At 35.1% G+C, this 16092-nt stretch overlaps 1 protein-coding gene across 2 annotated transcripts in view; it reads right to left on the bottom strand.

Moving 5' to 3' along the window:
* The window catches only part of LOC127988434 (glutamate receptor-interacting protein 2), a 116920-nt gene extending 105537 nt beyond the window's left edge, over positions 1 to 11383 (bottom strand). Inside the window, exon 1 of one of the 2 annotated variants that reach the window (XM_052591193.1) lies at positions 11117 to 11383. In XM_052591193.1, the coding sequence (XP_052447153.1) occupies positions 11117 to 11252 (136 nt within the window). In that variant the 5' untranslated portion in view covers positions 11253 to 11383. The remainder of the gene's footprint in view (positions 1 to 11116) is intronic. The other variant, XM_052591192.1, reaches the window with a different exon arrangement.
* Between the last annotated feature and the right edge of the window lie 4709 nt (positions 11384 to 16092).

Below are 16092 nucleotides of genomic sequence, written 5' to 3'. Positions count from 1 at the left end.
TCAGAAACCCCCCTCCTTCCCCAGCTCCACCTGTCTAGATCTGCTACAGGGTGATTTAATGTATGTTATGTTACGGAGGTTATATTTCATATATTTTATATGTGCAGCAGTAGTATTTCCTACATGCTCACAGCAGCATGTCTATGGGAATATTAGTAGCAGCAGCAGATCTATTCTGCCAAGACAAAACACATTAACTTTACCATGTACTGTATATTACCATGCTAAACTCTCTGAGAGTTGTTATGACAAAACTTTCACACTGACTGACAACATTGATTGAGAAAAACTTGAACTAAATTAAGCTGGATGATGGCACTGCTCTTTTTCTGTAAAGTTGTCAGTCTGGAAGTTTCATTCTTCTCTTCAGTCGATTCATATTCAGGTTCTCCACTCATTCGTTCAAATTCCCATCTTCATTTATTCCTGAGCTAAAAGCTCTGACGCAACTCCATGAAACTGCAATTAGACACCAACATGTTACTTCTATAATACATTTTGGAAATGCGAGAATTATTGATACACTCTGAACTGCCGTCATTAACAACTGGATGTGAGGAATCCTAAGGAACATCAGAAAATAATTAAAAAGGGAGACTTCAACCGCCTCCAACTGATCAACACATTGCCGCAGATTCAGACTCTGTTTGTTCAAGCTGTCGGCTGTTTTACTGAATTCCCTTCACAAAAGTTTAACATCAGAGCAGGGATCAGTCATGTACAAGAGCTGGATTTCTCTCGCGGTGGGTGAATCACGGCTCTTTGATCCGAGTTTCTGGCTACTCGCTCCCTGCAGCCACGACAAAAGAGACTTGGGATTGATTCTGTACTTCACACCACAGAAAGACAAACAGAGACCTGGAGCCTATAGGCAGATCTCAGTGTTTTTTACAGGCGCTTCTTTGAAAGTGATCCTTTTTGCGAAGAGAATTCAAAAGATCGCGAAGAAAAACATAAAAGAATAAACGGGGAATGAAGTCAACATCTGTCTGTCCAACAGAGCACCAAGATGCTACAATATTTATGACAGGAATGATTATGAGCAACTGTTTTGGCACTTTTTTGGATAGTGCAACAACAAAGCTTCAGCAATGAAGACTTTGAAGGTTTGAACGTGTCAAAACGTATTTCATAAAAAACAACACTTTGAGACTGGATCACAAGGAATTTGACAACTTGAAGAAGCGCGAGTCGCATCTTCATGTTCTTGGGTGCATTTTAGAGGCTGACGGGCATATTGTGTAACTGCTAATAAAAAAAGAAAGTTCATTCATGTGGGTAGATAAAGGTGTCAGTTAAATTATAGTCAAGCTAGTCGTTAGCAACACCGCAAGCTGCTAACAAAGAGCAACTAACAGCAAAGCTACTTAAGAGAGCAATATATTTTCAAATATAAAATAAAAACCATTTTAGCACAAAAACACAGAGTTTTAAACCAATGAACTCCATTGATATATTTGTGACCCATCACAGAAACCAGTGACACAAGTCAGAAGCACAACTTTCGAGCAAAATGAGCATTGTTTGTTGTTGTTTTTTTAAATTGGTGATTTTTTTTTTTTTTTTGCAGAATCTGTTAGTTGAGATCACAAAGAAGCCTCTCCGTGTTTGAGCTAGCAGTATTGATTTATTTAAAAGCATACATTTTGACGTTGAAATCTCCCTTTTTTTGGGAGATTCTAGCACGCAGTAGGGGTGGGTCATTGTCTGTGTGTATTTTCTATACTGGATAAGGCAGCTTTTGTTTCTTTTGTTATTGCCCCCGCCCTCCAAGGGAAGCGTGGCTAATTATTATGCAGCGATCTGGCCGGCAAGCCGGATGCTATTGAACAAGCACCAAAAGAAAGTGTGCAATAATACTTTTCTGTTTCTTATGGAGTGAGTTTCCATAAACATCAAAGTTTGTCGTTTTGTGTTCATTCACCAAGTTTTATGTAGAAAACCAGCAAATAACAATTAAAATTAGCATCAATATGTACAATTTTTTTTTTACATAAACATTGAAATAATAATGGCCAGATTTTAAAAGAGTGTCTTGCAACATGTTATCTACACTACACAAGTTCAAATAGAGTTTTGACCAAAAAAAAAAAGGTTTTATAAAAAGATATTCAGATATAGATATAGATTTCAGCCTCTACATAATTTTTATAAAATTAAAAAAATATAAATTACTGACATTTACAATGCATATTATCTTTTATTATTAATAGTATGTGGTCCAATCTTTCTCGTGGCATCTGTCGTTGCTATGCAACCATGCAGCTTTACAGGGGGGTTCTTTACAGGGGGTATGGCTTATCTAAATGAGATGTAAATGAGCCCTATCGTCACTCCCAGCAATGAGAACAGGTGAGAACTGCACAATCTTTAGAGGCCATTTTCTCCCTTTTGAGCTTTTTTTGCGTGCCTACATTCAAATGGCCACAACTTCTCCAAATATTATCAGATTTCCATGTGTTTCACATCGTTGGAAAGCTTGGAGACTACACTTTTAGAATCTGTGAAAACCTCACAATGCCCCAGAACCGACTTTCTGTGATTGGTCACATTTTACACTGACTACAAGAAAAAAATAAGTGTTTTAGTATAAATGTAGACCGGAAATGCCACTGAATCAGTGATTCCTTTTTGAATCTGTTAATGTACAACTATCCAAACAAACCCACTGAATAAACTGGTCAATCAAAATGAATCTAACTTTCCAACAACACATAGCGGAGAGCTGAATCGATACAATATAATTAATCAAACTCTCCAATACTACACATGAGAGAGCCATTTAAGATAAACCAGCCATGAATCAGACAGTCAAACTATCCAGACGAATCAACTGAAATGAATCTTTAACCTTAAAAACAATGAATAGAAAGTTCTTTAAGAAGAATTGATTCACTAGAATTAAACACACTTTCCAACACTTCAGATTCAGATGGACAGATTCACTAGAATGAATCAGACATTAAAACACTTTTATCAAAAAGAATATAAATTGGCGATGTAAAATTTGGTTAAAAGTAGATCATTACAATAAAAATATAGTTTAATTACTTCCAACACTGCAAGTGTTGTGATAGACACTGCTGGTTCAAATATTACGTAAGTCAAGTTATATTATACCAAGACATGGACGTGTAAAGGTCCTGTGGGAATATGGGAATTTGTGAATGAAACCACAGAGAAATCAATTATCACTTTGAAAGGGCTACAAAGTTTAGTAGATTGCCACCGAAGCAGTGATTCCCTTTTGAATATCTTAGTTTATCTAAATGAACCAAATGAACAAACCAAACAAGATGAATCAAGATTTCCAGTATTACATAGAGTAATTTAAAACAAACTTTCCAATACTGTACATCAGAGAGCAGTTTAAGATAAACTGATTCACTAAAATGAATCAGACTTTCAAATGCTATAAACAGTGTGACATTAAACTAACGTTTTAGAATTTGTTAACACTAATCTCTAACAACTAACCATTAAAAACGGAGAAAGGTAGTTTCTCTACTTGTACTTGTACAATATATATATTATTTTTATTTAAAAAAAAAGTTATTTGTGAAGGTCATGAATTTAAAATTCTGTGGGAATATGGAAACTTGGGAATGAAACCACAGAGAATTATCTCTTTGAAGGAGCTATGAAGTTCAGTAGATGAGGATGGAATAAATCTGCATCGGTAAACAGCTCTGCACTAACACTGAAGAATGATATAATGTAAAAGAAGCTATTACACCGAAAGAATTATGAAAACATATGGTTAATCTCAATCCAAATCAATAAGAGTGGCACAACTCCAACATTGCCCACACCTCACCTCAACAAATATCCCTACAGTGAAGTAAAATACAGGAATCGGATTTTAATCAGGCTTTCAAGTTTGAACTGGGGCCAATTTTATGTACTTTAAATTTTGTAATGAATAATAATAATAATAATAATGCATTTAATTTAATAAACATACCTTAAAAGGAACATAAAAGTGCTCAAAGTTTAATTATTTTCCAAATCATTGATTATGCCATTGCATATAAAATGAAAAAAAAAATAAAAAATAATAATATATAAAATAATAAAAAGTGATATTAAAGTCAACACTGTGGGTACATGAGCCATGACACACAAATAGGGTACTTTTCAGAGCTACAATAATATCTCTTCAGTGATTTATCTTTGCATATAAAGGTGCTAAACTCTAGATTTAAAGAGCTGATATCTTCTTGCATTGCATCACAGAAGACAAATAAGATCTGAGAGTTGCTACAAGAAGCGAATGCACACTGCATTCTTTTAAGGCCTCAAACCTCAAAACCTAAAGAAATCAAAAGTGATTAACAAGAACTGCTACGCAACACAGCAAACGAAAAAGATCATTCGATTTCCAAGCTTCTCGAGCTGCCTTTTCATCGAGTCCTTGCAGCTTTGTGGCATTTTATTCAAGAGTGAAAGAGGAGAGATGACAGGAGGCTTCTTTTACAAGCAGGAACCTGTAATCCTGTTTCGCACTTCCAGCAGCTCACACTTATCGCTCAGGGAACAAGTTGTAAGTGGAGGAACGAAGCCGCTGTCTTCCTCCAACAAACTTTCAAAAGTAGCAACGGTGCAGATTTTCAGATTAGTAAAAAAAAAAAAAAGGTCACACAAACTAGTTTTAATCCATTCATACTATATAGAATTAGAAAACTGATGCATAAAATGAAAATGGGTGTAATTTGTTGGTTGTCAATGTTGACACCTCTGGAGCACAGGTGCACATCGAAATATCCTATAATAAAATAATGATTATACACAAGTGTTTTATCTCAGATGGCTGGAATAATCAATTTATAGGGCACAGCATTGGAGCTCTTGAAGTAAACATACAAATCAATCATTTCTGAGGTGAACACAAATCCCATTTTAGGGTTACTGAGGTAAATATACAAATATCACTACGCAAACCAATTTCAAGACAATATGAATGACTACGTAGCATATGCAACGAGTTATTGTTGATTGAATTACATTCATATGCAATATTACTTTTGCTCCACAGACAAAACTATTTCCAAACATATTTCCTAAGTCACAACAGGTCTGAAGCACATCTCAGGGTAACACACAGTAAGCGCTCCTGAACGAATCAGGGTTTCTGAACATTTAAGTAAATGATTCAATGAATCATTCGTAAAGACAACAAAGACAAAGGTTTGAAACTGAAGGACTCAGGGAGTAACCTTATAATGACTTATAAAGACCCCTATTGGCATAAAGATTTACCCTAGAAAAGCCTAAACACACAAACAAAACAAAAAGATAATTTATCAACTAAATAATGTGTCAGTATATTAATTTTTTGTTATAAACTTCTAATATATTGTTAAGTTACTTTTGTCTCATATTTACATCATATATATTTAAGAAATATCATTCAAGCTGTAGGCTAAGTGCAATATCACACGAGTGTAAATGTGATACTCATACAACAGTTCATTAAGAAGTTAATATTGTGTTATTTTAGACACAATGTTGGTTTGCTCAATTTTGCCAACCAAAATATAAATATAATATATGGCACTGCAAAGACTGATCGGTGTTTGACATCAAAGTACTTTGCAGTAAGCAAAGCATCCCTGAATTAAATCAATTTTTTAAACACAATTAAGTGAACGATTTTATGAATCAGTCATAAAGATAAAAAATAGCTGGATTAAACACGTTAATCACGTTATAATAGTCATTTGGCGCCACCTATGATATCTTTTCCTGGCTCCAAGAACTCTCCCTCACTCTCCCTCTCTCTCTCTCTCTCTCTCTCTCTCTCTCTCTCTCTCTCTCTCTCTCTCTCTCTCTCTCTCTATATATATATATATATATATATATATATATATATATATATATATACATATATCAATGGCTATAACACTATATTTTTTATATCTGAGAAGTACAGATTACCAAAAATACAATATACATCAAGTCCATTGATTTTCAGTCTTTTAAGTTTTATAATTTAATTTATAGGCAACATAAAAAGCACAGGGGAACAGGAGAATAATTCTGCAATCTATGAATATTCAAAAGTGACTTCATTAAATATGGCGAACATTCCATTATCACACTTCTGTGGATTTCATTAAGCAGCTGACGCATTCGCTTCATAAAACGAAGAACTCAAGGCCACGAATATACAAAATGATGGTTGAAATACGTGAATCAAAGCTAGATAAAAAGGAAGAGTGAAAAAAAAAAACATGTACCCTGACCTAATTTCAGTCGACACAAGCTGGATACGACTGGTTAGGATTGAATTAAGTCAAGTACTTGCAAATGAAGGTCTATTCACGGTTGGTAAGAGATGAAACATTCTTGCCATTTTTGGCTCCATTTTGGGCGCAAAGGCAACTGAGGTGGCACAATTCCTGAGGCTTTTAATCAACAGATCGCTCAAATTCCAAAATCTGGAATTAAATGCCACCGATTTCCATTTAAACTCAAATCTTTCTTATTCGTGATCCATCTTAGTTTCTCCTAGACAGAGTCATAGATGAAATTTCAAGTATGAAAGAGCAACCTCCGAGCAATAAAAGAGAAACATCTCGCCTCATCTTAAACCTGATCAAAACCTCCTTACCTGTGAAATAAATCAGATCTAATATAATATTATAATAAAGCATAGCTATATAAAACAGAATTACTTATTTCCTGCAGCTCCAAATTGCAGCTAGTATTCATCATTCTACATTTGCTGTGAAATCAAATTTGTTTTGATTCCTTCCCACAAATCTTTCAGACGCCTTCGCCATTCCCATGATGCATCAGAATCCTGCTGTTTTGTTTTTTTTCTTTGCAGAATGTGGATGTTCTGTGTGATGGATACGGTGACATGTCTGAAAAGATGAGGCGACAGAAGCAGTGTTGTCTTTTCTCGATGTGTAGCGCTCATAAAATATTCAGGATACTGTGTGGAGTGGATTGTATTTCTCTACATTGTGTTTTTGTGGCTATATGAGGGGGGGGAACACATGGTCATCCACTACGAGGGTACGAAACCACACTGACACAAATTCGAAAACTTCAAAGGTCAAAAGACAACAGTGGATTCGTGTCATATCGGCCTCTGGCTTCCCAAGAGTCCCTGGTCTCATATTGTTTTCTTTGCAGCATGAACTCACAGGATCATTGACCTGAAGAACTAGTCAAATGTACAGCTGAGACTGTGCACAAAAGGATCACAAATCCACTGCAGTGCAATAAAACTAAGTTTGCCTTCGGAAAACACTGGAAATATTTTTACAATGGTTATAATTTTAAGTGGTGTAACATATTTGACTTTTTTTTATCATCTTTTAATAACAATACTAGTTATTAAACGAATCTAATGTAACATTTGAATGTTTTTAAGCACCATACATCATCATACACCAAAAAAAATAAAATAAAAATAAAAATAAACAGAAGTTAACACATACAGAAGTTAACTGAAGATTTTCTATAAAATAAATGAATACAAGACATTGACTGGAATGAAGTGTGACATTGCCAAAGCAGTTTATCTGCCATTTCTCTACAGGAACTGTTAAATTACTCCGTAACGAGATTAAAAACTGTGGAGGCTGCAAATTAGTATCAAACGCTCCTCAAAGTCAACTGAAAAGAGACAAACCGCATTTGACCGATATTACGGTTGATAACATTACTGTGTTACTGTAAGATAACAGAGCTGTGCCTAACATGCTCATTATGGTGCTGTAAACGTTTTAACATAATAACCTGAATCTGTGTATATATATATATATATATATATATATATATATATATATATTACTGTAAGTTAATTACAGTAAAATTAACTTACCTTTGAGCAAAAGCAGCCCAACACAACTACAATACACAAAAATTATATAAAACAGGGAACTTCTATCTAATAAGCTGCTTCATGTTTTTAAAGAAATGAATGCTTTTATTCAGCTTGGGTGCATTCAATTAATCAAAAGTGACAATAAATACATTTCCAATGTTACAAAAGATTACTATTTCAAATAACTAATAATAAACTTTTCAAAAACATTAATCAATATATATATATATATATATATATATATATATATATATATATATATATATATATATATATATATATATATATATATATATATATTTATTTATTTATTTTTATTTTTTGTATGTTTAATATTGCAAAAAAAAAGTGTGAATGTCTATTAGTTACAGTGATTTTTGTGAATATCATTCAATTTTACATTCTACTGGTTAAATTCTAATGCTGCATTCTGTATGCAATTTAAAATGGCGGAACGCAACATTTGCTAATTCAGGATTGGTCAGTGAGATTTTAAGGTGGGGCTTAAGGGCTCAGCTAGCATCAAAAAGGTAAATCCAGAAAACTCCGAACACGAAAGCAGAACAAAGGCTCTCTTTGTGAGTCTCTCTACCTCTCACAGCTCACCTTTTCTAAAGTTAGGGAACAGTTCCCAGGTGCCCTCACTGTGTGTTCAGAGTATATTTAGCACCCAGCAACCGAGCTGCAACCGATCGTTCTTTCTTTCTTAAAGTCACACTGACTTTATCCAAGTTACAAGAAACCGAGTCACTTCAGCTGCCTGTAACACAATCTATTTCAACATAGTCTGAGCCGATCAGCACATCGACTGGCACATTGGAGGCTTTCTTAAAACACAGTGCCACGACACAGCAAAATTCACAGCTATAGCGCAGAACAGCAACAACATAATCAGCATCGAATCAAAGCAGGTCTGACTGGAAGCTTGTACACAAAGCATTAAAATGCATTCCAGTTTGATGCATAATTCTCATTGGAATAATTCAATGCTATTTCAGGACGCTGTGACTCTGGAACACACAGTGTCACTTTGAACAACGATATAATAGTGATACCTAATAATACAGTTTTGCTTGTAATTACAGAGTGTCGCAGGGCGCGAGACAGCCTCCCCTGTGTGTAAACGTGAGATGCCTCATTAAAGACGTAGGGCTTCTCACGAATGCATCTGAGAGTATATTCCACCAGGTTTTAAATAATATATCACATGTAAAGCAATGTAATCTTCCTGGAGTGAATGGAAGATGAAATATTTAAAAACTGCTCGAGATGTAACATATCTGAAACGCAAGAGAGATTTCATCATCTGGAGCATTTGCAATTCTTGGGATTGTGTTGGAATATGCAACAAGAGTTAAAAACAAAAAGAGATTGAAACTATTTATTTTTAATGGGCCTTAATTAGGCCTATAATAGATTGTGCTTTATACACAAAAGTATGGAGGCCCATTTCTGCCACAGAATTAAAAATACAAAGGTAGCTGCAACTTTTTATTTCACAATTCAGACTGTTTCTTATAATTCTGAATTTTCTGAGAAAAAAAATAATTCTGAGTTAATATCTCACAATTCTGATTTTCTCACAATTCTTTCTCGCAAGATTTTACATTTTGAATTATTTACTTTGTTCATGTAATTTTGCTTTCTTACAATTCTGAGTTTTCATTTCAAACCTCTGAGTTCGTATCACAATTATTTTTTTCATGTAATTTTAAGTTTAAATTACACAATTCTACTTTCTTGCAGTTCTGAGTTTACATTTCAAAATTCTGACTTTTTCATGTAATTTTAAATTAACATCTTGCAATTAAACTTTCTCGCAATTCTGAGTTTACATCTCGCAATTCTACTTTCTCGCAAATCCTGAAAACATATCTCATAATTCAGAGTTTATATTGGACATTTCTGTCTGTTTTCATTAAATGTAGAATTTACATCTTACAATTCTTACTTTCTCACTATTCTGAATTTACATTTAGCAGTTCTGAGTTTATATCTAGCAAATCTGATTCTCAAAAATCTAATTTTACGTGTTATCAATTTGTTATCGACTTTTTTCTCACAATTCTGAGTTTATATCTAGTTATTCTGAGCTTATATCTCATAATTCAGACGTTTTTTTTCTTTTCTGAGTGCATATCTTGCAATTCTGAGTATATATCTAGTAAATCTGAGTTTTTATCTTACAATTCCACTTTTTTTCCTAACAATTCCAATGTAATTCTCTATTTTTCTCAATTCTGATCTTTTTTTTTGTGGGTGAATTGTTTGCTGTTACATTATTTTGCTGTTAATTTATAACTAAATAATATATAATTGTTTTAATATATATATTTTGTATGTATTCCTAGTCCTAGTTAAAGAGATTGTTCAGCTAAAAATGAAATTTCCATCATCATTTAATCACCCTCATTTTGTTCCAAACCTGTATGACTTTCTTTCACCTGTGTAACGCATAAGAAGATATTTAGAAGAATGTTTTAGCTTATTTTGTCTATGTAATGAAAGTCAGTGGGGTCCAAACCAACATTGAGTTTACCCCATTAACTCTCAGTGTATGCACAAAGAAGAAAGTTTTAACATAAAAACAGCAACAGGAGAGATTCTACAATCATGACTAGGAATTGAAACCCAATTGAAACTTGCATGAGATGAAAGCTGATGTATAAAGAAAGATTCAGTTCTCCATTTGATTTCTAACACAAAATCAACCGTACAAACTTTGGTGTCTTCAAAATTCCTGAAGATAAAGTCCTCCTTTAAAACAGCCATTAATCATGCTAGTCATAACTTAATGAAGAGTTATGATCTTTACTCTATTAATATCGGTGAAGCTTCGCTGATCTCTGAAGACCCTACCAAATCAAAGCTGTAGAATGAACGATGATGAGTTGAGCCGATAAATGAAAGCCGAAAATGATGATTGCGCCTCACGGAAACATCCATTTCATCAAATATTTAAAAGCCTAATACAAAATCAATTCTTCAGGAACAACATTAGGATTGAGAAACCGCGTCCCCCACATTAAGTTCAAGAGTTTCACCATTAATTCAATCGCTCTTCCCCTCAGAGGAAACAAGATGATAATTGAAGCCACACTGATGGAAAGAAGAGAGAGAGAGCTTTTTCTTCTCCTCAGTGTATGTGGCGAACACCACAGGTCAAAGTTAATATCAAACCCACAAAGCAGTAATGAAAAAAGGATTAGAGTGGGAGGAGGGGGAGACGGAGCGAGAGACAGAGCGAGAGAGAAAGTTTGCCAGGGGTGGTCTTACCGCTGATGCAAAGGCTGAGAGAGCACAGACTCTCCTCGCAGGTCTCCGGGCTCTCCGCCTCCCAATGAGACCCTCTTTCCCTTTTCCTGGGAGACATCTGTCTTACGATGTTTAAAACCCGGTTCACTCTATCCATCCTTCCCTTAGCTCTGCGTGACCGAATGTCCCACGATTCCACCCCAATGTGTCACATTAGACACGGAGAGTCTTCTGAACGAGCGCGTAGAGGAGACGCTCTGGCTGCTAGGATGCTAAATTTACGTCTGTTTTCGTTTGAAATTTTTTTGCAACAAGCCAAGAAATGGGAACAGAGGGGGGGAAATAAATAGAAATATATCCCAGTTTGCCTCTCTCTCTCACTGTGAAGCTTTATCCCACTGCTTCCACAGCACAACTAGCAGTGAGTTGATCTTTTTTTACATCCCTCCCTCTATCCAGCTTGCTCTCTCCGACTCGCTCACTCTAGCTTTCATCTTTTTCACGAGGGTCCTCTCTAATCAGCTAATAATGCCTCATTAGAATTGGGAGAAATTGGGGAGGGTTAACCTTAGGATGGACTGAGAGCTGTGAAGTGGCCACACAGGAAGTTAGATCCACCTTGATGACTTGAAGAGGTCTAATTGAGGTTTTGGATATTTTACACTGTTTCTGTTAGCTTTGATGTCATCTATATGTGCTAACATACAGCTAACAAGAGAGCTTCCCTCCGTCACCTGCTGTTACAGTACAGTAGGTAGCATTATCAAGTAGCATATTATGATTTTGGTTGGTCTGCTGGGTATGTTAAAAAGAAACAGGCCTATAGTAGGTGAAAAACGGTATGTTAGCATTTCTACATAAATGACCGAGAGCAGGAATATTAGACTGCTGTCACTTTAGGAGCTTCCCGGATCCAACATACTGTTTCACATGTTTTCTTTCTCAGCTGTTTGCTTTCACTTAAGACCAAAATTACCTTCTGACACATACAAGTGTCCAATAAAGTGGCAAAATAACTCCATGCAATACTTCATAGGTCCTCTATGATCACCGTCTTCAGGTGTGAGCACCTCATTTGACAGCACTCAGAAACACTGAGACACTCTCAGACAGTGCATGCATTAAATTAAATGAGTTCACTTTTACTACTAATTGTGTTTAAATGGCTTAAAATCACTTGTTTTTAGCATGCATGCAAACTATACATTTTCGCGACCATTAAGCACAGCAATGTCACGTGACTGTGTAACCACCATATTGACGATAGTTCAAAATCTCTACCGGTTGAAAAATTTCCAAAGGTCAATCATTTCTACTGGTATATCACCCACACCTAGTGGAAACTAGTGCTTAGATTAATCTCAAGCTCAGTCTTTCAGAAACTATTTTCTGTTGATCTGTTTTAGCACACTTTATAGTTAAGTTTTTTAAAACAGACAAAAAGAGTGGGTTGATGATATTGCTGTCCTCCATTGCTTGTTCAAACATGAGGTCCCTTCCTAAAACTCATAACATTGGGTGCGAAATTAACTACCCACAAAATGCTGTTGCTAATTGCCAAGAAACGCGATGATGTTTGCAGCTGCCCCGACAAACAAATGTTTGTTGATGTTGCCCGAGAAGGCGTTAATCTCCTCGTAATTCCCTTTAAGACTTTTTGGGAAAAATCATCTCTCAAGGAAATGCCACATTGCGAGTCTCAACACAGCTGTTCGCTCTGCATTCCTCCCACACAGAAGAAGGAAAGGGGAGCGCCGAGGAGAGAAGCAGAGAAAAGAAAGCTCTTTGAATTAAGTATTAACATCATTATGTTCTCCAGAGTCCGTTGAAACACCCACAGGACATTGCACTAATCCGACAAAGAGGCTGCACATGTACGGGAAGAGTTCACTACCTACTTTCCTTCAAAAATAAAACATAGCAGGGAATAAAATCAAATCGGTCAGGAAATTACATCCTGTTGAGGAGTTGAAAACCAGACAGATGCTTTTAAAAATTGATTCTAGTTTTTTTTGTTCATTTACCCAATTTCAAAATCAAATTTTGTAATTTTCTTGTTGATGTCTGGTTCATATAATTCTTGAGAGTTTGGATGACCTTGGCAAGACAAGTAAAGACAGGTTTCTGAAGTACTAGAGTAATGAAGATTTTTACTTCCATTACTATAGTACAACTTAACAAGTACATTCAAAGTGTATTATTTTATTTCTAAACAGATTATGCTGGTTAGGTATGTTTTGAATCATGACTGCTGGTTTGAGCTGGTTTAAACTGGTCCTTAGCTGGTCATGAATTGGTTTAAACTGGTCAAGTGTTGGTCCTAAGCTGGTCCTGAGCAGTTGTATAGGACCATCTTAGGATCAGCAAAGGACCAGCTTAAACCAGCTCATGACCAGTTAAGGACCAGCTTAAACTAGCAGGAATGTTTCAAAACATACCTAACCAGCATATGCTGTTTTTATTTTTCAACAGGGCTTATTTTTGCTTGGTGAACTCTGCCTTACATACAGTAGTTAAAACTTTTCAGAACTGTTAGCTGAGACTCAAGTTTTTGATAAATTATTCACAAAGATGGATTTTTGTTGAGGAATTAACTTCACAGAGCATAACATTTCCCTCTGCACTTAATGAAGAGATGACACAGCTAGCAAATAGCATCTCAAACTGCTAACATGAGGCAAAAAACTCACACACTCATGAATAGACACAGTAGTAGTGCTGGGAAATAAACAACCAAAGGTACCAATGCTTTGTATACTTTTTAGTAGTGTAACAGTACTTTGGCTAACTACTTCGTACTACAAGTACTATTGTAAACACATCTTTACAAAACACAATTAACTATATCTTCCAAAAAACTTGTGTAGTAGGAAAAAGCTGATTCTTTTTAATGAATCAATTCATTTGATTCAGCTTGAAATTTTAAATGCTGTCATTTTGTTGCTTTCTTTAGCAAAATGTTTAGTTGTAAGCTACTGTACATCTCTGTTTGTTAATATCAGTTATATTCTCATTCTGATCCTTTCAAGAAAGTTTTTAAACCACAAATACTGCTCTGATATAAATTATAACATTTAACAGTTATGTGTTTAAAATCCATTGGCCCATTAAATAGCTGTTATCTGCTTTTTGTTAGCTTCTAGATAACTATTTTAGCTGTATGACTACACTTTAACTGCTTTAAACGAGTAGCTTGTCAAACTTAAATTTATCTTCCTCGGCACTGCTATACAACTCTTACAAATGATAGTGTGCATGAGTCATATGGACAACTTTTATGGTATTTTTTATTTTTTTTGTCCTTGTTAGAGCTTAACTGCCAGAATTCCCATCCAATTGTACTGTCAAAGTTTCTTTTAAAACAAGTAGCCTGAATATGCTGCCTTCTCCCTTGTGTTCCACAGAAGAGGGAAAAAATATTGCACAGAGTGACACTAGGGTCAAAAAATGATGACATTATAATTATTTCTGAGTGAACTATCCCTTTAAATCTATTTCCTCTGTGTCCTTAAGCTAATTACTGCAGCGTTAACCCAGACATTGGCTCAGATGCTGGAAACTGTGAACGTTTTAACACGACTGTAAGCGTGACAGCTGAAATCGGTTCGAAAAGTGGAACGCTGATTAAATGCTTGAAAATCCCTTTTTAAAACTCCATTCTGCTGAGCAACTGTTTCCTTTGAGTTCACCTGTCTCACAAAGTTCTTCCTCGGCAAGAAGGACTGATCTGGAAATCTAGGACATGAGCAGCCGTGTTCATCAGATGAAACGGTTTGCATGCATGGAAAGTGGGAGTTCGTTGGGTTCACTGATATTGGAAAGGAAAAAAATAAGGATAGATACAAGCACCTGAGTATTTTGCATAAAGTCGGAAATGTCAGGATGATAAAAAGTGTCCTAATATCATAATGAAGACAAAAGCCTCATTAAAAGATAAAAATTTAATTCCTGAAACAGAAATTCTTAACCAAACTTTTTCACCGCTTCATATTGATGCATTTTTAAGGTGAGTTTTCTTTCTAGCTATAAACTGTCATGTGGTGCAACTCCTCAAAAACGTATTTGCAAACAATATATGTGGAATTCATATTAAATAAAAAATAAATAAAATCCTTGAGTCATACCTTTAAAAATATATATAGGTAATAAATAAGATTTGAAAATGTATTTACATTTTAGGGAAAATTATTTGACGGTTAAACCAGCTGGACATTTTTAGTCTTTTTTATGTTTAAAAAAAAAATTAATACAAAAACTACTTTTCCAAGATCTTGGGGTGTTATAAACTCTTCTTTTTTGTATTATTATTATGTTTTTATGTTTTTTTCATTCCAGTTTTTAATAATATGTTTATGGAGCTTTATTGTCCTATTTTACAACATCAGACCTTATTCACTTCCACTACATGGAAAAGAGTAGCATGAACATTCTTATAAACATCTTCTATTGTATTCCATAGAAACTGTTAAATAATATGGGTTTAGGTTGAAATGAAGATGAGTAAATGAAGACAGACTGTTTTGTATTTTGTATTTTTTGACCGAATGTATTTCTAGGTAAGCTATTCTTTAAGGAGTTGCTCAATGGAGACAGCAAGCCCAGGCACAACAGAGTCAACCAGTCCTTGAAAATATCATCTGATGTATCATTTCAGTCATAAAACATTTTTAAATAGTTGCCATGTTCCTGTGGAGTTCCCATATGTTTGCTAAAGTAAGGAAAGGAATGGAGTTCACCAGTTTTCTTAAATTGTCATACTTTCAGAGTTTTAACTGGGTCAACTGTGTGCTGGGGAAAGATAATGTGGTTCCTTTTCATCCCTGACAGAGAGAGATGGAGAAGAAATGGAAGAGAGAAAGAGAGAGAGCGTCTGTGTGGCTACATCTGAGCTGGGTTAAAATGGGATCAGTCAGTCAGCCAGCACACACACACATAACTAGCACCGAACTAAAGAAGACCAGTCAAAGTGATTCCCTGTGGCATATTAGAGGAGTAAG

The sequence above is a fragment of the Carassius gibelio genome, chromosome B22, assembly GCF_023724105.1.
Source record: "Carassius gibelio isolate Cgi1373 ecotype wild population from Czech Republic chromosome B22, carGib1.2-hapl.c, whole genome shotgun sequence".
NCBI classification, from domain to species: Eukaryota; Metazoa; Chordata; class Actinopteri; order Cypriniformes; family Cyprinidae; genus Carassius; species Carassius gibelio.
This window is presented reverse-complemented; position numbering and strand designations above follow the sequence as displayed.